This window comes from Solea senegalensis, linkage group LG10 (genome assembly GCF_019176455.1).
Source record: "Solea senegalensis isolate Sse05_10M linkage group LG10, IFAPA_SoseM_1, whole genome shotgun sequence".
NCBI lineage: Eukaryota > Metazoa > Chordata > Actinopteri > Pleuronectiformes > Soleidae > Solea > Solea senegalensis.
This window is the reverse complement of record NC_058030.1, coordinates 21,733,733-21,756,571: the sequence shown is the minus strand read 5'-3', so window position 1 is coordinate 21,756,571 and position 22,839 is coordinate 21,733,733. Positions and strand designations below refer to the sequence as shown.

Here is a 22,839-nt window from a genome sequence, read left to right as displayed (position 1 = left end):
CAGATTTTTCAGCTTCTTAAATGTGAATATTTTCTGGTTTTTTTTGCTCCATGTAACAAAGAAATCATTCAAACTGAAACAAAACAAGACATATGAGAATCATTTCCAGGTTTGGAAAAACATCGATCAACATTTTCTGGACCAAAAGATTACTCAATAAATCGATTTTGTTCGATTTTATTTTATTTCTGCTTCTTCCAAACATCGGATCGCCGACTCTTTGTGTCGTGATCAACGCTAACGGCACTTTCAAGTTATCCACCTGGAACAGAAAAAAAAGAATCGTTTAAAAAAGAATTGTATTACGTTAAATGTTGTCAAAACTGGGAGCAGATCTCACCGAGCCTCTCCACCAGCTCGGGGTGATGTCTTTTAAGGGCGGTGTAGAAGGCAGCTTTGACAGTTACCCCTCCTGGACGAAACGTCCTTTGAAAGAGCGCCCTCATTTGTTCACGGCTCGTCTTTTCCGCTTCAATCGCCGAGTAGGTCTCAGTGTGGACCATGTTTCCGAGCTCCTCTACGATCGCCATTACCTCGGACACGTGTTGAATTAGCGCCGCCCTGTTGTCGTCCACAAACTTGGCTGTTTGACAACGAGCAGCAATTAGAGCGTGAGCGTGAAAAGTGTGATTAAATTGGAAACGGATGTGCCAGTTCACTGACACGGACGCTCACCTTTATCTCTGTCACTCACTGTTGTGGTAGAATTGTCCTGCTTGTAAAAGTAAAAAATTCATTTAATCCTTTGACCGCTGACAATTATTTACAGCACGATATCAATTATTGAAGTCGTCAGACTTGATGAATAGTATACCTGTGCTGAAGCCTTTTCATTATTTATAACTCTGACGCCATTCACAGTGGCACGTGCCTTTGATTGTTCTGAAAGAAAACAAACACTCACATGAGATGATTTATTATAACACGGAAACAATTAAGACTCAGATGAAATGTATAACAAAGTACTGTACCTGTTGTCTGAGGAAAGCAGTGTAATGGCACACTTGAATGCCGATTACTTGTGTTTGACTGCAGGGGAGAAAACATTATGAACGGGAGAAAGACGTAAACCATTTGTTCATAAATTACATGCAGTGACGAGTTATTTTTCAGAGGTATGTTTCATTTTTTTCCCAGTGAATTCATGAGTTGTACCAAAGTTGTCAAGACGTGATGAACTGCCACATGAATTTCTCCCCAGTGCTTTGAGAAAAGTGTCTCAGTGACCTCAAGGCATTCTGAAACAGAAAGCGATTCACATTTTAGAGGACATCACAGTAAGTCACTACGTTTACATGCACAGTATAATCGAGCCAGATGATTGTCTTTGTCAGACTAGAATCTGACTTTTACCTTGTGGAAAGAAAGATTAAAGTATGGATTTGATTTCAGGGTCTGAACTTCTTGAATCGTAACGGCCCATTGTCTATTGTCTATTGGCAGGAAGTGTTTGTGTATGTGTGTATAATGCTAAAATCGCCTTAAAATAAAACTCATTTGGTAGAATTACCCTTTTATTTGTACTTTAGGCAAGAGTCTTGTTTTATGGAGGTCGTCATCTTGTGGCACAGTGTTTTCACAGCCGCCAGAATGGACTTGAACCTGATGCAGTGAACGCATACAGTAAATGCATAACCAACAAAGGACTAAACGGCAAAAAAAGGGTGGGAGTGAGGAGGGCTAAATCCCAGGTGGGCCCACTTGGCTATGCTCCCACCATTTTTGCATGTTGAAGTAGAGGGATAATGCCCCCTCAAATTGATTTTTTTTCCAGGGGTCACTACAAGGAGTTGGAGGGCTATGAGATTCTCCCCAGATTAAAGAATAACTAAATTAACATAGCATTGGTTACCATGTAACCCTGTGCTAACCACATCAAAATTAGTGAGTGTTTTCTGACAGGTTTGGCCTTAACAGAAAAACCCATACTAATTCGTGCATCATCCCCACGGGGTACCTCAAGATGATTCTTGCTCAGTTCAAGGGGCAAATCAGTGTTGGGGTGTTAGCAGTTGTGATGAGAATCTGAGCTAAGATGAGCAACAGCCTCAGAATGTGAGCAGACATCTAGATATTTTCTCTCTGAGTCATATGGCACAACCTAAACATGTTTACAGCTAAAATGTAAATGTTTTGCATGTTGCATAATGTACATGGGTTTAATGATGATCTTTTTTTTTATTTGTGGCCCTTCTTTTGCTTCATTTCTATCAGTGTCATCAAAGAAAAAGGATATTTCCTTTGACGGCTTATTGAATCTCTGACACATCTGCTTATGTGATGATGCATGACTTATTTTAAGGGTGTCCCATTTGACCACCACCAAGTTTGTTTATTACATCCTTTCTGGTATATAAAGGCCACCATAATCCCATGAGGGAAAGAGAAGAGTAAGTGGAGGAGTTGTTGCACTCTGGAGTCTAAATGTCACTAATTCTTCAACACTGGACCTTTAACCCAGGTCTAAATGTCCAATTGATGGATAAAAAAATCCTCCTGCCCATTTAACTGTAGCCAATGCTCTAATATGGGGACATAAAACATGTTAATCAGCGTAAATAATGCAAACCTTTAAAGCAGGGCCTCTTCACTGGATTCTCATCCCAGCACATCTTCATGAGCTCGAGCAGGTCTTTTAATCCTTCCGCCTCCCCCTGGTTAATGTCCTCAAGAGAAGGTCTCTGTCCACGAGGGATACTCAGGGCCACAAGATGGTTGTCAGCAGCTGTATATAACCCATGATACGGCGAAGAACACATATACAGTTTGTACATTTAGGTGTCATTTTTCAACATTATATTAATGGAAAAGGTGCAAATTATCTAGGCTAATGGCACTTTATAGTGTTAACTTTTTTTATTTGTTTTTCGCTATAATGTATACATGCAACTTTGTGTATTACTGTGGTGTATGTATGCATTCATCTGTTAAATCAACCTGTGAAGGGACTACAGATGAAAGTATAAATGGGGATTTTCATTAGGGTGCAACAGCGCCCCTATTTTCAATCTTAACTCGCTGTGAAGTGATAACTCACGAGGAAACGGTAATTACTGTGCAAACAGAAGAGGAGATGACGGGCTGTCATTTTGCAAAATAATATATTAGCTTAGATTAGTAAAAAAAAAAAAGTTAGAGGAGATAAATGGTAAGATAATAAAAAAAATGTATACATACATGGATAGGGCTCTTTCCCCGTAACAATAGACCACAGAAGGATACCATAGCTGATGAAAAAAAGACACATTGTTATTACAAGTTTAGCACATAGACTTTATGCAAAATGGATGTAGAATTCCAGTTTTTTAAAGTGGTGCCTATGAAGTAGGAGGATATCACTTTATTTTGATAGTCCGTTGTTGATTCTCTACTAGTAATCAACAGGTATTAATTATCAGGTCGACTTGCTTCTTGCTTCTTTGTACTGTTCTCAACTGTTTTACACTTTAATTAGATGGTCCTGATTTACTGATGCAAGTGTAGATTCCCTACTAACAGTCTGATCGTCAACTAACAGCAACTGAGTGTCAACTTGTCTATGCTCTGACGTTTACTTTACAATAAACTGTCAACTAAGAATTGATCATACGTGTGATCGCATGTTGACATGATCCTGTTCACTCTGTCAAGTGACAGACTAATCCGACGTAGATAGTCAACTGGCTACAGAGACGCAGTTGAATGATGGTTAATAACACTGCAAACATAGCGTTACAATCACTTCAGCTGAATAATTAATAACAACTGATAATCTGGTGACACGAGAGAGTCAACAATGGACAATCAAAACAAAGTGTTACTGTAGCAGTTACTACTATACCACTGTAGATCATTATAAAAATAACTTGGTTTGATTGGAAGTGTTTAATAAAATGAGCTTCTACATCTCACTTGATTGCAGGAAACTTGTGAACTTCGACATTGGCAAAGGCAAATCTTGAGGATTCTGATTTTGTTTTGAACTGGAAGACTAAATCAATTTCTATACACAATCTTTGGTTTTGTACTATATTGTACTGGACCTTCAGTAGTTGGCTGTAGGCGAATGGTCTTACTTGATTAAGATCACACCAAAATTGCACCAAAAGTAAGGAAAGAAAGTGACAAGTCGAGATGCAATAACTCCTCTCTCACCAAAGATTTGACTCTGAGGAAACGAGATAACACAACACAGTCAGAGACGCAGGAAATTCGTCCAAATGAATCCTCACCCAACCTGAAATGTTGGATGTTTTGGCCAAAGAACTAAACTTTCAGTTTCGCCCGTACTTAAACTCAACTCAAACCTGTCCAGTCGCCAACAGCTCACTACTGAAGATGACTATGACCTGGATCTGGATGACTGAGAACCTCAACAGACATTGTATTGAGTGATATTTACCTGTATCTGTCAAAGGCACGGACGGGTTCGTACGAAGCTTCAAAAGCCTCGGGAGGCATGTACTTGTACGAGCCTCCGACCTCTCCGCTCTTCTTTTCGTTGCTATTCAAAGCGCTGGTGGAAACTCTGGACAAACCAAAATCTGCCAGCTACTGAGCAAACACACCGCACCGTTAGCTTCATTAGCTTCAAACCAAATATAGGTTCACTCGTTGACGTTGATGCATTCTACCTTGGCGTTAAGGTCGTCGTTCAGCAGTACGTTACTTGGTTTCAGGTCGTGGTGAATGAGGTTCCTTGAGTGGAGAAAGTTCATGCCTAGAGCCACTTGATGGGCCAAGCGGAACGTCAGGGGCCATGGAGGACGACCACAGAGGTCCTGTATCAGAGTCTGGACTGACCCTCTGCTCATGAACTCCATGACTATTCCACTTTGCATGAAGTTTCCCTCATAAACTCCATAAACTCTGAGTACAAACTCACAGGAGGCCTTGTTCATGAGCTCCGCCTCTGCAGACAGTGCTTTGTCCTTGGACATGAGGGTACTGCAAGAAAGCAAAAAAAAGAGAACACATCTTGAACTATTTACATACAGTAGCAGGATGTGAAGGCATTAATTGTTTGCGGCTATTTATACATTTACCCGACACCACCATGTAGCAGCTTAATGGCCACATCAAACCCCCAGTTCTTGTGTCTGGCCTTGTAGACGCGGCCGAACCCCCCAGAACCAACAAACTCCCATTTCTCCAAGCTTTCATTGCCAACTAGTTCAGCTGTGTGGCTCAGCAGCGCCATCTACTGCTGAGACTGCGAATCTGTTAAAATCATAGGGTGGATTTAAAAAAACAACACAAACACAAGAAAATAACATTCACTTTATTGTACCAACTTTTACAAAGACATTAGAGCAGCAGCTCTTTTGTTTTCTCTTCCTCTTTCTCTGTCAACATTACGTCAGAGTGTGTGTTTGTGGCTGACTGGACGACACACGTGACACTCAATCTTACATTAAATCCTCTCCCTACTCCTACAAGACTCGTACACTTAGTCACTCGGTAGCAGCAGTGCCGTTGCTTCCCTCTAATCTTTCTCCGTGAGTTAAATAGAATCACCTGCAAACCTGTAATATAACATGTTCTGCTACAAATCTCTGCCAACCAGCTTTGTTAGCGGTCTGCTCTGCCTGTTATGATTCGATATCAGATATCATCTGCAAGAAATACTTTCATCCTTAATCTAGTCCCAAATTCTGCACAGAATCCACCAAGTATATTTTACTTTTTCTTTTCTTTTTAAAGTGTTCTTCTTGTTAGTACTTACCATATGCGGTACACCCAAACAATCCAACACTCTTATCACACTTATCCTGGCTGTGACAGAACAACGTTGAGCTTCCTGTAGCAGGAAGCTGCAGAGGGGCTGGGTTTATTTATATGAAAAAAAATAAAAATAAAAACAATCCTGACAAACATGCAACAAGTTTGAACTTTCCATCACAAACTCCTTCCATTTGCTGAAATGAAAATTCACCCCCAAAAATGGAATGTTTTTCTTATTTTGTTGCAATTCTATATAAAGATCTGACACATCCACAACTTCCTGGAGTGGTGGCAACCATATGCCATATGAGGAAGTTACAAAGGTTGACTTATTTACATCTGTAATACAAAGGTCAGGTGGTGTTTAGTTTGGATAATAGATAATATAATAAGAGAATAATTCTGCTCAATATTAATTTGATCTCTTTATTTAAAAAAAGAAGTAAATTGTATTGTTTTGGTGTAAATTGGGCAGCATACAAACACAAAATAGAATATTGTGTGGTGTAGTGTAGTGAATATATTGTCTGACACAACCACGACACCCACACATGTTTTTTTGTATGTTGACTTTTGAATAATGTTGTCTGCACAAGTTTATCAAAACTTTGCCTCCTACTACAAGAACTGAGTATAGACCCACAGCTAATTGTGGACGAGTTGGAACTTAATGTTTTTGTTTTATCTGCCTCTTATTGTCTGCCAGGCTGTTATTTGCATGTGTGTTATGGTCTGTATTTAAATGGCACTTTTTTCTTGTTGACCTCTTTAAACTGCAGCTTTTGTCATTCCATCATTCATGCTTTCATACACTCACACATTCATACAGCACATCTATGAACAGTGCATCTTTCATACCCATTCACACGCGGCCAGCACAGCCGTCAGGGGCAAAGTGGGGTTAAGTGTCTTCCCCAAGGACACATCGACGTATAGATTAGCAGAGCTGGGAATTGAACCCACTCGCTCTACCACTGAGCTACTGTCGCTACCAGGACCGGATTAAATAAATGGACTATACTAGGCAGACTGTATTTTTTGGGCCCCCCCTCCATCGATATTATTTATGAAATGAAATCTGAAACTTACCAAAGTTACGAATAAAAGTTAATTCACATTTTACATAGTGTAGTCTTTGGTTACGAGTTGGTTCTTTGTATGCCAAAATAAGTCATGTGTCGTATATTAAACAGTCTATCAGACTATTTTTTGATTTTTATTACCGTATTTATACGTTACTTCAAGGCTCTATTAAATGCTATTAAATTATCCTTATCTTATCCATTGCCAGTGTCATTGTTAAGGCAGTAGTACCAGTAAATCACCAATAGGTGTCAGCATTGCTATGTAAACAGAGCAAATAATATAAATGTTGTAAGCTATTGCATTTTGCAGAAAATCTTAATTAAATGTGTTGATTAAATTGAATAGTTTAATAAGTAGTCAAATATACAAAGACCAATAAAATTTGCAGTAAGAGAAACTGTGCTGTCGTGGTAAAGAGGTTTATTTTCATGGACAAGCATCACCTCTCTTCCATTTTCTGGTATTCAGCTCCTGGTCTGGGCTGTTCAGCGGTTTTCTCTACTGGTCTGGATGTTTCTCTGGATGGTGTACTGTGCAGTGTTGTTTTTGGAAGCCATTGTAGATTTAGTCTTAGTTTTAGTCTTTTGGACTAAAACGCTTATTAGTTTTAATCACGTTTCAGTCATTTCTATAGTGCAGTATGAAATTTCCTCTGCCAGTGGTGCGCCGCGACCGACTCTAGATCGGCTTGGAAGGGCTCGGGGCGAAGGTGGTTTACAGTGAACCCTTCTTCTAAAATAAATATTTTGATCACAAAAAAACAGACCTTGTGTTGTTGTACTGTAGTGTAGTGTATGTGTTGTTCCTCGTTTCCTCAGGTTGTATGTTTTCCTTGTGTTTTGTTAGTTTCACGTTTTATTCTGAAGTCTTTGTACCTTGGTTAGTTTTACTTCCTGTGTTTTCTCGCCACTGTTGTTCCACACTGACGTGATTCACCTGTGTCTTGTGATCTTGACATGTGTTCACTTATCACTGCCTCCTATAGAGCGAGTTATAGCGTGCATGCACACACAGCCCCGGTTCGTTTGTGGAGGCGTGAATGCACCAAAGAAGCAAACTCTGGTCCGCCTAAGAACATAGGTCTCGGTTTGCTTCAAGTGAAATGCAGGAAGTGGACTACAATGCTTGGCATTGTGGGTAAAACACAACTGAATCATACGTGTAGAACGATAGCCTGGAGAAATGTGTGAGCCCATTGTTGCAGGTTATATGTGTCGTATGTTCACATAAAATGAGGATTTTTTAACCAACAAATGAGCAAGTTTTCTTGTTCAATTCTTGATGCAGCGCCACCTCAGGCGAGGAGGGGAATTACGTTATTCAAAAGGTTCGGTTGGTTTCACTAAAGTGAGAAAGTGTGAAAGTGAACTCAATTGAACCGAGTCCCTCACGACCTCAGTCTCTCTGTGTTTTCAGATGAAGGTCGCTGGTTCGCCTTTCTGTGTGTGCGCATGGGTTTTCTCCCACAGTCTGAAAACATGCAGATGAAGTGTGAGTGGTTGTTGACCTTGGACCTTTCACCCTATGCCTGCTGGGATTGGCTCCAGCTTTCCTATAACCCCCATGTGGAGGATAAAGTGAGTGTGTTTTTATTCATTTTTGCAGTCCTGCATTTGGGTCTAATTACGTAAAACTTGACAGTTAAAGTAAGTAATTACACACAATTACATAGTCACACTATTGTTTATGATGGATGGGACGACAATGCCAGAAAATAGATGGGCTTAGATTGTAAAAATAGAGAAAGCATTGAGAGTGTGCAAAAACTCCAAGAACGCCTGCTTCTGAGTGTAAGTTCACTCCCATATTTTGCAAGGTTACATTTATTCTTTGAAATCCTGAATCTGGATTCTTATGACTTATTACCACCAAATCTCTTCATTTCTCAGTTTGGCCATAACCGACGTGTAAAGAAATCCACTTTTTGAGACGTGCTGCTCACAGACAGGCAAAAATGACAAAAATACATCAACCACCTTGGTGGAGGTAATGATTGTGGAGAGATGTGTTACACAGACGAGCAGGTCTAAGTTTTGCCGGGATCAGACTACACAGCATTGTCAGCTCATCAGTCACAGTGGCATGGATTCTTGCCGTGTCTTGTTCAGTGGACTGGCAACACTACATGTATAACCCCGACCAATCATCGGTTCATCACACTGAGCGAGCTCATAGGTCAATCATGGCTACCAAAGCATTGTGGGTAATCGTCAAGGTCGTGATCTCAGACACAAAAAAAAAAAAAGAAAAGAAAGATAAATAGGTTGTAGACCGGTTTCTGAGTGTCACAAAGTGCCTTGTACTTCATCTATTGTGTAACAGCAGCAGCAGCAGCAGCAGCAGCATCCCTCTTAGGGCTCGCTGTTATCCTATTGGTCAACGTCGTAGGAGTCTTTAAGGGGCTCTTGTCCCTTAAAGACTAAAGGTGTTTTTCAGCAGTTATGATCTAAAGCTCAAAAGCAAACCGCTAGAAGTAAAAACAGACATGAATTGTGCTTCTGGAGTAAGTGACGGAGATGCTGCTGTGAGGAAGACACGTCTTCTGCTGAGAAATTTCACGGGTGCTTGTGTTTTCTTCTATCAAGATTTTTGAAGCTTTCTGAAAAGACAACTCATCTACCTCTAAGTCCTTACTCCAACTGTTTGCTGCTACCTTCCCTCAATCATCACTGTGTGCGGTAATGTCACCACAGACACAGAAACAACACCGCTATAATGAGAACCACAGAGAGTCGTGTGGGGTGGATAAACACGCCTCACATAACTCAGAATGTTACAATAATTAAAATTATTATTTTATACCAGGGTGGGTACCATCCGTTGGTCGTGTGACTGCATGACATGCCTCTCTGCCCTGTGCTGTTCCTGCTGTGCACACAAGACAAAATCAATGCTGAGACTCTTTTCTGTTTAAATAATTAATGATGTGGAAAAGAAAATCAGTTTTAAGGACATCTACCACAGATTTAAATCTGATCTCACATTCCCTTCATGAAGGTGTATTTATTCACATCCCATGCTGCCTTGCTTTCTTTTCTTTTTTTTTTGCCGACATCAGTAGGCGCGGTCTACTCTTACTCTCTGCATTTCTATCGCTGTCACCCCTCCCTCTTCTCCTCCCACCTTCATTAACCCTCAGCTCAGTGTGGAGCTCTCTCACCAGTGGCTCCTGGCTTTTGCTTTTACTCCATCCTCTGTCTGTCCTTCTGAAACCCATTTATTACACTCTGCTCTATTTGCTTCCCTCTCTGCCCTTGTCTCGTGCTCATGATATATGAGGCAGGGTGGATAGTATAGAGAGGATCTTTCTCTCTGCACTGGATCTCTGAGAGGAGAGGTGAGCGTCTGGGCTTTCCCGCCACAGTGGAGGAGTGCTTCAGACCGGAGGAGCGAGCATCACTGATGCAGGTTACATCCTGTGTGGCAGCAGCCGGACAGACTCGCATGCAGGTCTGGATGTGCTTTGTGTTGGGAGGCAGAAGGCAGCAAGTGAGGGAGGAGAGCGTTTAGCCAAAAGCACCCGTGTCACAGGGGTTTGGGGTGAGGGAGGTGGGTGTGGGGTCTGCAGGGAGTGTTTGAAAAGTGATCGAGAAGTAAGGAGGGGTGGGGAGGGGGGGTTTCTGCTGTGCTCTTTGATCAAAGTAGTGGAAGACCGGAGATTGCCTTTCAGAAACTGTACCCTTCAGAGACTGTGACATTATACAGTTGGTCACCAGAGGCTGTTTGCAGCACTGACTGGAGAGCAGAGAGGAGGTGAAGGGCACCAAAGTGGGAGGACACTTCACCGGGACAGATGTGAGTCTGATTCCCAGCTCTATACGTAGAGGAAGGAAGAAAAGGATAACGAAGAGTTGACAACATCCCCTCTTTTTCTCCCCAAGAAGCGATAGCAGGATCCCATCATGGCTGTGCAGCTCATGCCTGAATCAGCCGTGTCTTTGCTCATGGTGAGTTTTGCATTGCTCTCCCCTGGCTTCCTGTGTGCTTGTTGTCACTGTTTTAACATCGCTTTCTCTGCAGAGCATTTGCCACATTTGCAACCCCCAAAGCATGCAGTGAACTGTTGTCTCATTAAAAGGGAATGGTGCCTGTTTGCTCCTCCCCTTTTACTACAGTCCAGACCAGTACAGGCTACAATCCTGCGATAACTTCCTAGTGAGGATCAGAAGATGCTCCTTTCTTTTCTTTTTTTTCTGTTTGCATCCAGCTCAGCAAACACAAAGCTTTTGTCCAACTCCCCCACGTGTTCCACTACTGCAGCAGGAGAAATCCCTGAAGGAGCAATTGCAGCCATGGTTGACATGGTGCCGTGAGTGTATGTCGGAAACAGATGCTATTTCAATCTTATTACCTATGGACGTGTAAGCGAGGTGTGTATCTGTGGTGTATGGAAATAAGTTGTTTAAAGGTTGTACCGCGCGCGCGTGTGTGTGTGTGTGTGCATCATTTCCCCTCTTTGGGACTAAATCAATTCAATTACAGATTGCAGAGAGAACAGTTTTGCTGCAGCCTGTAGCCGATGATTCCCAGGATGCTGTCGGTATAGAATCCAGTCTCTCATTTACATGAAACAGATTGGTCAGGAACTCCTGGGTCCAGCCAGGTTCAGGTCTGGCCAGAGAGAGCAATAAAATAGAAACTCCTCTTTCTCATCTCCCAAAGCTGCACAGTTAAACAGCGGCCATGTGGTTTTACAGTATGTGTAGGATACAGACTCTGGCATGGACCACACTGGTCCACACTGGTCAGTGTTGTTTCTGAGGACATGTTCTGCCTTCTCCCAGTCTATAGTTTTGGCGTCTGCAGCCCCAGGGGGAGTTGTGCATCGCTGCACTACCTGCTATCTCCACCTGTCAAGACTGTCTGTTACTATGGCAATGGGCCAGGCACGCCACTGGGGAGAGAGAGAGAGAGGAAAAGCAGTAATAGGAGCGTTGAGGGAAAAGAAAACAAGACATGACGGACAGGCCTGGGAGAGGAAGGCGAAACAGGGAAGTGTGAGTGATGAGGGCAGCAGTGCACAAAGGGAATGGGACAGAAAAAGGAGGAGAAAGTAAAAGTGGTCATTTATTTCTGCTGAAAATAAAATAGATACTAGACTGTGTCGTAAAGATCTATGGTGTATTTGGGAGGATTCATTGGCAAAAATTGACTACACTAGATATAATAAACCATTTGTACAATGTGTTTATTCAGCAGCCTAATCTAATATTTTAAAGTGAGATTTTACTGCGCACACACAATGGACGGCTTCACTAACGTAAGAACTCTGAGGTCCTCAGAGTTCTGACACGATACTATCATGTGATGTCAACAGATTGACCGGCCACTGACTGGTCAGAGTGTGTTGTCACTGGAGGAGTCATCGGAGTGATGTCCAACACAAGAATCAAACAAGCCAGTTTTTAATCCCGGCATGAGTGTTCCAGGAAACACACATGGCTGCTGTCCACCTCAATGAGGCGTAGAGGTTTCTGTGTTCGGTGTCTGACAAGAGGATCCGGAGAGATTGAGATGGACGCTGCGTATACAATCGCATCTCTGTCACAAAATCGTAGCAGCTGTGCTTTGATGACCACGTTTAGGAGGTACTGAAAACTACATGCCAAACCAAACTGAGTAGAGTCCAACTCAGAAACCCAGAGCAACTTCACCAACCTGACACATAGTGCTAGACATGTTGCTGCACTATGTAGAGCTTTGTTATTGCTAACACTGGCTACTGGGTAGCAAGTGATGTCACTCCCAGTTCCAGCTTCTGAGTTCCAAAATGGAAATGGATACTGGAACTTAGCATTAGCCTCTGACTGTTGACATCAAAAGCTCTCTTGGTGTTTGTTTTGTAACGTGTGGTCTGTCATTTCCTCCCTCTTCTTCATTGGTTTGATAGATTGAGTTTATGTAGGGGCAGCCATTCTTCATTTTTATGGTAACCGCCCGAGGGCGATCTTGCAAGGCCTTAAAAGTCCCTAAAAGTCATATTCTAAAGCTATGAAAACCTTCATTTAATGCGATTAAACAATACAAACACAATAAACCTTACACTGGACCTTTTAACTTACTCTGAGGTTGCAACTGAATTAGATTGAGGTTTCTTTCCAAAGTCCCCGGCATTGTACACAAGGTGACTCGTTCAGAGCTTGTGCCCATCTTAATTATTAATGGGAATTTATGCAGCACATGTGTACGTGTGTGGATTTTTCGTGTGTGCACTTGTGTTTGTGTGGGAGCCAAAATTCATATTGATCGTGCCTCCTGCCTCTCTCTGTGTGTATTAATATTTCAGGTGTATAAGTGATTATCTCCTGCAGTGATTATGGGAGCTGCTTTAAATGATTCGCTCTGACAGCACGGCAAATAACCTGCATCACCGGCAACCGCGGACAGACAGAATAATCAGGGAAAAGGACAGTTTCTGTCATGCTGTTGTTTTGACTGATACAAATAAATGCAGTAAATTGTGCTTTTATTTCCCCTCCAGGGTCATTTAGTCTGGAACTAATGTGATTGGCCGAGGCTTACATCATCCCAGCTGCAGTTTAATGCTCTCTTGTCTGTCATAGAGACTGAGGATGGGGCTATTGTATGATGGCCAATGAATATATATATATATATATATATGTATATGTATATACATATATATATATCTTATGACTGGGAGGAGAATTGATGATTTTTTTTTATTAAAGGCACTTAATTTTCACAGCTTAATTACGCAGGAGCACATTTTATATATGCAGGGGAGTTTGATTTCATCTGTCTCGCTCTCTGCCTGGTCTGAAGAAGGATATAGAGATCAATAAAGAGTCTGTCTGCAGCTCAGACGCACAGAGAAGCTGTCATCTGATATTAGAGCGGATCACAAACTAGATGATATCGTTTGACCTCGGCGGTGCAAGCTATTGCCTCGCTGCCGAGATCTGTGTCGCATGGATTAGCCCTCACCTAAACTAGAACAAGATGGACCCCTATTTAAATCCTAGATTTATATAATGTATAATCAAATGTAAGTGTTAAAAATACTGGTGAAGAAGTAACATTTAGAATAGCCATTTGGCCAGAGGGACCCCAGCCATGGGGGGGCCAACTCCAGTGTACTTCTTGTGCCAGTCCCAAGCCAAAATGAGTGGGGGGATTGCATCAGGAGGGGCATCTGGTGTAAAAATCTCTGCCAAATTAAATATGCAGATCATCTGCTGTGGTGACCCCGAAAGAGGGAGAACGACAGAAACAAAAGAAAAAAAATCCAAACTTAAAGGGGCTACTAAATATGATTTATAACAAGAGTTCAAATCCAGACTTCATCTCAACTGAGCTTGAATGAGTCTAGAAAGGGTGTAGTCACCTCCCACTTCCAGGAGGTGTGACCAGTGGACGCAGATGGAAATTTCTTTATTCAGTTGGATAGACCTACAACCAGTAATACCATTGATCCTGATGACATATGCAGAGGCTGTTGCAGTTTTTTTTTTAGGAGGGATCACAATCTAATAATTGCATCTTATGACTTTTGCCCAGGGGAGCTCCGTGGAGGAAGTCACTTACAGCCAAATCAAAAGACAGCTGCTCTTGGTGGCTGTCATGTTAGATGTAATCAAACAAAAGCTGCTCGACAACACTTCTGTCATGGTCACATTAAGCCCGCCTCGAGCGCACCAGGGGAAAAAGCATGTTTGCGATTGGTTCGTGTCTGCAGAGTGAAATTGAATCTCTGGCAGATTTGGCAATCAGTGAAAGGTATTGGAGAGCACTGCCCCCTTGCCCTCTTTTTTAGAGAACTGTGGCTTTTGAGGAACATGAATTCCACATGAATCGATGGAAAACTGATGGAAAGAGGTGGAGCTACACCTATATACGCCTTTTCCACAACATAAACTGAATTTTCCAGGCTGTAAAGCAATAAGAAACTGTCTGAACCATTGTTGGCAGTGAAGTGTTTCCTTAATCCCTTATCACATATGCTCCTTTAAGATGTCACTACCTATTTAATGCAAGTTTAAAGTATTTCCATTTATTTCATAAAAAGGCTTAAAATACATTTTAAACTTTGAATCAGGCATTTTGCATTTCAAGGTATAAACTAATTCAGGCACACGAATGTCACTGTTTACAGAGCTTTTATTTTTTTATTAAAAACATCAATATTTTACAATTTGAAGCTTAATTACATACAGTACATATATTTATTTTCCCTCCTGAGGCCACTGACCCACACATCACACTCAGTGATGGTGAGATTTAAAATCCACATGGGACTAAAATGGTTGACAGACTTAAATTAAGTAAGTAATAAATATTTAAATAATTCAAATTCAAGCAAGTAAGTTGTCTTTATATTCCATTTAGTTTTCTTTTTTTTTAATGTGTGCCCTTTTTCATATGCTAAAAATAAGGTTGCAGAACAGAGTGTGACATTGGTGTGTCTTTAGATGATCTCGGTTGAGCAATTCTTGCTGTGTGTTGTTGTTTTCTTTGTTCTCATACCTGGACCGATGTACCCACTGCTGCACTGCTCCAGTTTGCCTTTTAATAATGATAAAACAAGACTATTTTTATTAAACACGGACAGACAGTGAATCCAAACATGACATAGATGTGTGTGTTCTTGGAGCAGCTACAGTCTTTAGCATGCAGGTCATTATGTGATTAGTTTTGCTCTTAAAGGCTCAGAGCTTTCTCCAATTAAAAAAGCTTTGAATCTTCACGTTTTAATGAGTTGGTGACAAAAATTACATCAAAATTTCACGGGCTTCCGTAACTCCATAGATTTCCTTTCAAATTGAGTTATTTTGCAGCCGGTGGTATTGCCCCCTGGTGGCTATTCGGGAAATTCTTTCTTCCTGGTTAGACTCACCCTGCAAACTGGAAGACTGTATACGGTCTTCAATCAAACATTTGGCTCCTTGGTTGTTTCTCTGGTCTGTACAAACACATCTGAATGAAAGTAGGGCAACTTTGTGTCTTGACACACACACACACACACACACATACATAAACTAAGTGGATTATCTCCAAATTGCTAAAAACAGCTCATGCTTTCATGGAGGTGACACCATTTCACACCAGCTGTAATTGAGTGGCTTTCACATCGTGCCATGATGTGTAAACATGTGACTCCAAAACAGGAACTCCAAAACAATGACCTCACGTTGCCCTTCTTGTTGCCATCCATGCCTCTTCATTACTGTCCCTTATTCAATTATGCTCTCACTGAGGATGGAGACCAGAAGACTCAGTGTGATCAAACAAGAGGACTCATTTAGCTCTAATCCGACCACTGCTTTTTCACGTCATATGCTCCACATTCGTGACTCCATGGCAAAAGTGTGTTATATTCTCAGTAAAAGAGGCAAACGCTATGATTTAGAAGAATATTAGGGATTATTTTTTACTTCACATTATCGTTCTCCATTCCTGATGTGGTGCGCACTGCAACAGAGCAGCCGGCGTACAAACGGAGGAGGGCTAAACATGGGGGAGGGTTAGCAGAATGACATCATACTGAGATAATTGATTAATGCCCTGCAACAATGGCAACCAGGGGAGGGCAGAGTGTATGTGTGTGCCTGAATGTGCGTCTTGTGCATGCATATCAGTCTAAAAAGATGATTCAGATTCACATATCATAAACTCTCCACTGTGCTCTTTAAACTCCAACTGAGATTTAATCAAACAATCGACTCCGAGATGCACAAAAACACAACAGGAACACTCGAGCCTTTACAAACCCGCCAGACTTGACAGTTCATTTCAAAAACCGGTACAGTTTTCTACCTCCTGTGGATGATAAGCATGAGATAGAACAGACACAGACTTCAACATTACCATTGTTCCATCTGTTCATGTCTCATTAACTGGCAATTTATTTATTTTCTCCCACTTGAATACTTTTGCATCTCTTCATCATTTATGCTTATGTGTGCACTTCTTGGTTTATTATTTATTATTATCATCATTTCACGGTATATTATTACCGCAGTGTGATTGCAGAACAGTCATGCTTGAGCGATGTTAGAAGCTGCCTCTGCTGATGTCAGCGGACTAAAGCTGTGCAGTGGCTGCAGCAGGAAAAGACACACAACAGAAAACACATCACTATCGTCTAATGGTCACATGCTGATAACTGTGTGTGTGTGTGTGTGTACTTTAGGTCTGTGTAGCTGGATGAGGAATATAAATATGTACCATTATTGTACATCTAAATTACACACATGCCTTGTTTGTTTTTCCAACAGCATGTTGACTCAGTTCAGCATGTGTCATTGATATTGATAAAGAAATAACTAGCTTCTGCATCTGTTAAATACACTTACAAAACAGTCATCTCGACACAATTTCATATTTTCTCATTACTATCTGTTGTGATGCTGTATTGAAACGTCATGGGTCATGTTGTTGGGGAAAAAGTAAGTCTATTTTAGTTGACTTCTCTTTTAGCTCGGGTTTCTTCTCCACCAAAAGCTAAGACAAACAACGTATCTAGGAGCTAGCTTTAGTATTACAATACATGTACAGTATTATTGATTAATGATTAATGACGGTTAGCGTCATTAGCTGGATGTCTGGACTTTTCCCGTAGCAGTGGCACTGGTGGTTTTGCTGATAAAATAATGGACAGTGTTGCATAAACACTTGTAAAATGTCCGTACTTCTCCTTTAGCATCACTTTATCGTGTCACATTTTGCATCTTTGAAAGTGTGACATGTACAGCATAGAAGTGCAAATGGTCAATACTGATACACTTAGTTCCTGTTAAATGCTGTTAAAGATCTGGACCACACTCTTGTCTTTTCTTTTCTAAATACAACAATTAAGACCAGGTGTTGTAAAAACACACAGTTATTCGCCTGCAATCCATCACTTACCTGTGTCACCTCCACTTTCATCACGACAGCGCCCCCGACAGGCCCGGAGCACTTCTGTTATTCGGGAAAATGCTGATGTTTTCTCATATGCATTTGCTGTTGGATTTCTGTGTTTTTGGTTTTACTGTTGATGCATATTTTTGTCTTTCTGGAAATATTTTTTCTTTGTGAGGACATTTCTTTTGTTGCATTTGTTTGCATGAATTAATACAGTTTCAGTTGATGACCACTAAAAGCTACTTTATACTAGAGTTTTGTCTTTCACCCACATCTTTCATACCCATTCATATCAGCCATCAAGGGAAAACCTCAACCACTGATCCAACATGTTTACAGGTATTTTTAAAGTAGAATGTCACAACTCTATCCTTTGGCTGCTATGTCATGGCTGCTGTGATTAGTTCTACTAAGTAAACACTACAGACTATGTGGGCCAACTAATCGGATCATACATAAATTGAATGTATGACATACAGTTTATCGCACCAGCATGTAGCTGCACTTATATAACAATCATATTCAATTTTGAAATATTGAAATATGTGTGCTAAGGCTAATGAATCCAATCGTCATCGCTAATGTTAACGTTTACAGCTATCAATATGAGTAAGTAGTAAGCTCTCTTACTACTGCTTACAGATTTCATTCCTGTTTTTGTTGATTTTTTGCACTACTTTTTTTTATATACAAAAACACTTATTTATTTCTTTTACTAATCACAGTACACAATAATCTACCTCAATTCAATGCTATGTGTTGGTTTTTTATCTGCTTGCCAAGTAACGTAATTTCGTTGCCAGTTTTCACTGCTGTGACAATAAAAAGGAAGTCTAAGTCTCTGCTTACGCTAATGTTAGCAGCTAACTAGCCAGTTAGCTTACCGAGACGACGGTCCCTCTTCACAACGTGCATCGCACTTGTGCTGCCGTGAAAGGCAAGTTCTGTCTTGCAGATATTGCATTGCACACTTTCTTCTTTTGTTTTCTTAAAATGCTCCAACACTTTTGAGCTCTGGAGTTGTACGATAAAACTTCTGTACAGACAAAAAAAAAGGAGCGTTAGCCAACAAAATGGTTCAAAGGTAAGACATGAAAATATGTTACTTGTTGTTTTTTGGTACTTTACTTCAGACCTAATTAGCTTTAGCTGCCTTGCTAGTGTGTCACTTCCCTGTATCCTCTGACAATCAGTCCAGTCTTGTGCATATAACAGACCATGTTTTTTGATTGTTTGTGTTTTAGTCCGTGTGTGTTACATGTTTATGTTTTAGATTTCAACATACTCTTTAAATCTTTTGTGCTGTTCTCATTAACTATTGATGAGCTGCAGAGGTGAAACATTGGCTTTACCAGAGTATCTGCCTAGTCAGCTGTGGTCGTGTGTGTGTGTGTGTGTGTAGCAGAAGACAGAGTGAAGGTCTCAGGTGTGGAAATGTGAAGCACATGCATCTCTCTGTCTCCCCCTGCATGTTAATGCACACTCACAGTGGGGTGTGATATTGTTCCTTTTGTGTCTAATGGCTGACCAGCGATGAGCCAGGTTATCAGCCGAGCTCACAGCTTGTGTTAGTGAAGTGAAGAAGGGGGTTAATGTCAAAAGGCTTTAACAAGCAGAAGCCCGCCAGATGCTCACCAGAGTCTGCATGTGCTTCCATGAGTTTGCAGGACTTATCTGAGCCTGGGGAGCATTGGGGGATTGGGTACCTTGCTCAGGGGAACCCCAGCCCTTGGCCTGTCCCAGGATTAAAGCCCAATTCCTTTCCTCTTGGCCATGGGCTGCCTTTTAAAACACCACTATTTTCCTGGTAAATTTGCATCCAGAATCTTGAAATTAGCAGACACTCTCAGAAGCAGCATTTAATGTATATAAGAGACAAAGAACTGTTTATTTTGTTTAAAAGTCACAGGCGATGGATAGAAGGGGGGGGGGTCAATATATCGATTTGGTGATATCACTGATGATCGATGCGCCAGGGAAAATATTGATATTAGAGGGAGTTTACAGTGGGATGATGGCAGAAAAAGCAACGTTAATAGATTTCCTATCCACGTTCAATACATAGTTGTGAATGAATAGAGAAATCCTGCACTTGTTTTCTTCTGTTAGACAGACATTATGATGTATTGCTATATGATCGTCTTGCTATAAATGAATTATGGTATCGTGGGCTGTGTATCGCACACAACTCGGAAAATGTTGTCTCTCTTCTACTCTACTCCACACAAATGTAGATTTTATCAAGCCTATGACTGCAGGTGGGTATTTTAAAAAAATAAAGAAATCCTGTCCACTCACATGCAAAATGTGAAAAAAAATGAAATCACAATGACCTACAATATTGCTGTAAATGTGAAGCTTTGCTGCTCATAAGAGGACAATGAGGATTCTACAACACACTGTGACACAAAGGGCAGGAAAAGGCCTTACATCATTACACAACTAGCCTCACATACATAAACATAACACTGCACACCAACAACAAGAGGAGACAACAGCTCCCGTTGTGACACTGCAAGAGAAAAACTTTCTGCACATATAAACTGTGAATGGCAGCAGTTTTCAGAAACACATCCCACACTTTCAAATGTATAAATGTATAAAAGGCCAAAAACGTAGAGGAAAAAACTCCACAAATACCCACCTACTACGTCTGCATGTGAAATCCCTCAGGTGAAAAATGCCTTGCTTATTACGAGATCCTTGGGTCGATACTGTGCGTGAATCTCTGCACAAATATAGGCTTGTGAATGAAGAGTGGAGCAATTTCATTGATTTGTGTGTGGGCGCTGCGATGCGGTTCTTCCTCATGCTGCCGCTCACTCGACTACACTTACGCACAACTCGTCCAAAGACACAACTGACCTATACAGCTCGGTGAATCGATGCTCTTGAGATGAACAAAGAATGTTTAGATGAAATTCCCGCTGCAGCTTGGAGAGATTTTTCCATCTTTGCCTGCGGCGAAAAGCCGCATAAGACATTTATCTGACGCCTGTCCCCTTCAGAAGGTCAAGCTGCCGCGGGAACACGGCGCTCACGGTGGATAAATGAGTGTTTTCTGCAGAGTGTCGTGGCATCAAAACACAATAAGCTCGGTTTATTCCAGTCTCATCAATCATTGCAGAGTCTGGGTGTGGCAGGAGCATTGAATTTAGCAGCAGAGGATCCAGAGTTTGTATCCTGCTAAGAAAAAGTGAAGCGGGCCGGGTTGGATTCACATTTTGGATTATGTGCTGCATAATCTGTGTTAATGTAATGAATACATTAATGATTGTTCAATGGTGGTGTCACATTTGCATGGTGCCACTTGTCACATGTGCCATGATGCAGGTTTGGGGGGAGGGGCAGCAGGGTGGCATGTGAGGGAGGCACCAGGCGGTCTGATTGGCTCACCATCTGTCTCTGGGACAGAGCAGATGTCTGAGGAGGAACAACCTGCTTCCAGGTTCACTTTCTCTCCCTGTGTGTGTGTGTGTGTGTGTGTGTTACGGTGTGTGATTGCATATGCATTTGCACGCACACTGCAGAGTGTGTGTGTGTGTGTGTGTGTGTGTGTGCGCTCCTGACGTATCCCACTCGGGTTGACACGGGTCCCAGTGGGGCTGCTTGTCTTCCATATGGAGTGAGTTAACAGGGAGCAGGTCTCGGTCATAATGAAGAGCTGTCTTGTTAGCAGCACTCACAAAAAAGAAGAAAAAAACAGCCAAATCACTTTGTACATGTAAGATATAAAGCAGTGGAAAACTGGAAAAATGAAGTCTTTTATATTGTTTACTTTTCTTCACCAACACAACAGTCCTGCAGAATTCAGTGCCTTTTATTCTGGCGATAAAAAGAGCAGTTTTTATGTTGCAAATTCAACAAATCTTATACAAACGTGTACAATATTTAATAGTTTAGATTAGAAGATAAAAGGTTAATAGAAAAAAAAAGGTTTTGTCTGATGAAGATATGATGTACTTGGCGACACACCCTCTTTAATGATATTTCTTAGTCGAGTTGTTCAATGAATCAATGAAGAAACATTAATAAATGTTTCTCGTGAATCAAATTAGGAATAAGGAACATCAGATTCAATGTCGTAATGAAAGAAAATATTAACTCTGACAGTTAAGCACTTTTAAACTGCCTTAAATCTCTCTGATTACTCAAACTGAACAATTAAGTCAGTCAGTTGGTCACTTTCCCGCCAAGAGCCCTATTTAGTTGCCGAGATAGCTACGCCCCTGTTTGACTGATCTGACACGTGCCCGAGAGAAGCGGGGGAAACGCCAGCGTCTTTGGTGAGTGTGCCCGGAAGTGCGGTGGATGTGCGCGCGCGCGCGCGCGTGTGTGTACCCTCGCTGGAGTTTTGGGGACTGGATTATGGATTATGATACTTGTGTGTGATGCACAGAGGCAGGACAGGACTGCCTAATGTTCGCGCGCGCGCGCGTGTGTGTGTGTGTGTGTGTGTGCGCAAATTGCCCGCACTCAGCGACAGGGCCGCTCCGTCCAGTGGCGGAGCTAGGGTTTTATATTCTGGGTGGCCATGGAGTGGCCAGGGCTATTTTCAGGGGGTCCATTGACCATGACAATGAATTAGTTTCTCTAACAATCAACTGCAACCACAGTCTGTTGAAATGTATAGTCTACGTACAACTTGGCACTTTTCAACAATGACACCTTTTTTTTTTTACTCAAACTTTATTGAGTTTTAATTTGTACAACAAACAAAGGCAAAGTTAAAATACACAGCTGTATATGTTAACAATGAAATATCAGCGTAATAAGGAAAATAATGATATATGAATAATGATAATAGAATTAAAAGCAAAAAGAAAAGCATGTATATATATATATATATATATATATATACACACACATTATAGAAAATAAATAGCTAGTCCATGACAAGAAAAAAATAGCAATGTGAGTTTGAGATAGTCCAGTAAACAGACCCCTGTATTGCACCCAAATCACCTCCACCCTCTTTTCTGCGACAGCCAACAATGACACAATTTTTACATGAACGAAAATACACACACACAAAATGTTTCAACAAACAATTTGACACCATTTTGACATAAAGAACATAGTGCAGATTTTAACTATGACCTGAGGTTCTGTCTGACTGCCAAACTGTCCTTGGTCACTAAGTAGAACATAGTGTAGAACTTAGTCATGACCAGGGACGTCATCAAC

General features: G+C 41.2%; 2 protein-coding genes across 4 annotated transcripts in view; one reads left to right on the top strand and one right to left on the bottom strand.

The window, feature by feature from the left end:
* Positions 1-161: 161 nt before the first annotated feature.
* LOC122775637 (receptor-interacting serine/threonine-protein kinase 3-like) lies at positions 162-5,995 on the bottom strand. 2 transcript variants are annotated; one of them, XM_044035692.1, is made up of 12 exons: positions 5,705-5,995; positions 5,025-5,199; positions 4,614-4,926; positions 4,382-4,530; positions 3,178-3,227; positions 2,570-2,725; positions 1,156-1,238; positions 972-1,029; positions 815-882; positions 676-715; positions 341-583; positions 162-262 (listed from the first exon to the last, which is right to left on the bottom strand). In XM_044035692.1, the coding sequence occupies exons 2-12, from the start codon at positions 5,177-5,179 to the stop codon at positions 255-257; spliced, it is 1,323 nt and encodes a 440-aa protein (XP_043891627.1). In that variant the 5' UTR covers positions 5,180-5,199; positions 5,705-5,995; the 3' UTR covers positions 162-254. The 2 variants fall into 2 exon arrangements, with proteins under 2 accessions (XP_043891627.1, XP_043891628.1); XM_044035693.1 differs by having other exon boundaries at positions 676-712.
* Positions 5,996-10,420: 4,425 nt separating this feature from the next.
* frmd4a (FERM domain containing 4A) overlaps positions 10,421-22,839 on the top strand; it is a 129,487-nt gene continuing 117,068 nt past the window's right edge. Inside the window, exons 1-2 of one of the 2 annotated variants that reach the window (XM_044035685.1) lie at positions 10,421-10,584; positions 10,671-10,736. In XM_044035685.1, the coding sequence (XP_043891620.1) occupies positions 10,692-10,736 (45 nt within the window). In that variant the 5' untranslated portion in view covers positions 10,421-10,584; positions 10,671-10,691. Of the gene's footprint in view, positions 10,737-22,839 lie in introns of both variants that reach the window. The other variant, XM_044035684.1, reaches the window with a different exon arrangement.

Bases quoted from the DNA above. Each gene is read 5' to 3' on its own strand.
- LOC122775637 (XM_044035692.1), bottom strand. From the start codon at position 5,179: ATGGCGCTGCTGAGCCACACAGCTGAACTAGTTGGCAATGAAAGCTTG. The intron at 4,531-4,613 runs GTAGAATGCATC...TTTGCTCAGTAG, and splicing joins ACGACGACCTTAACGCCAAG to CTGGCAGATTTTGGTTTGTC. The intron at 2,726-3,177 runs GTATGTATACAT...GGTTATATACAG, and splicing joins GGGGAAAGAGCCCTATCCAT to CTGCTGACAACCATCTTGTG.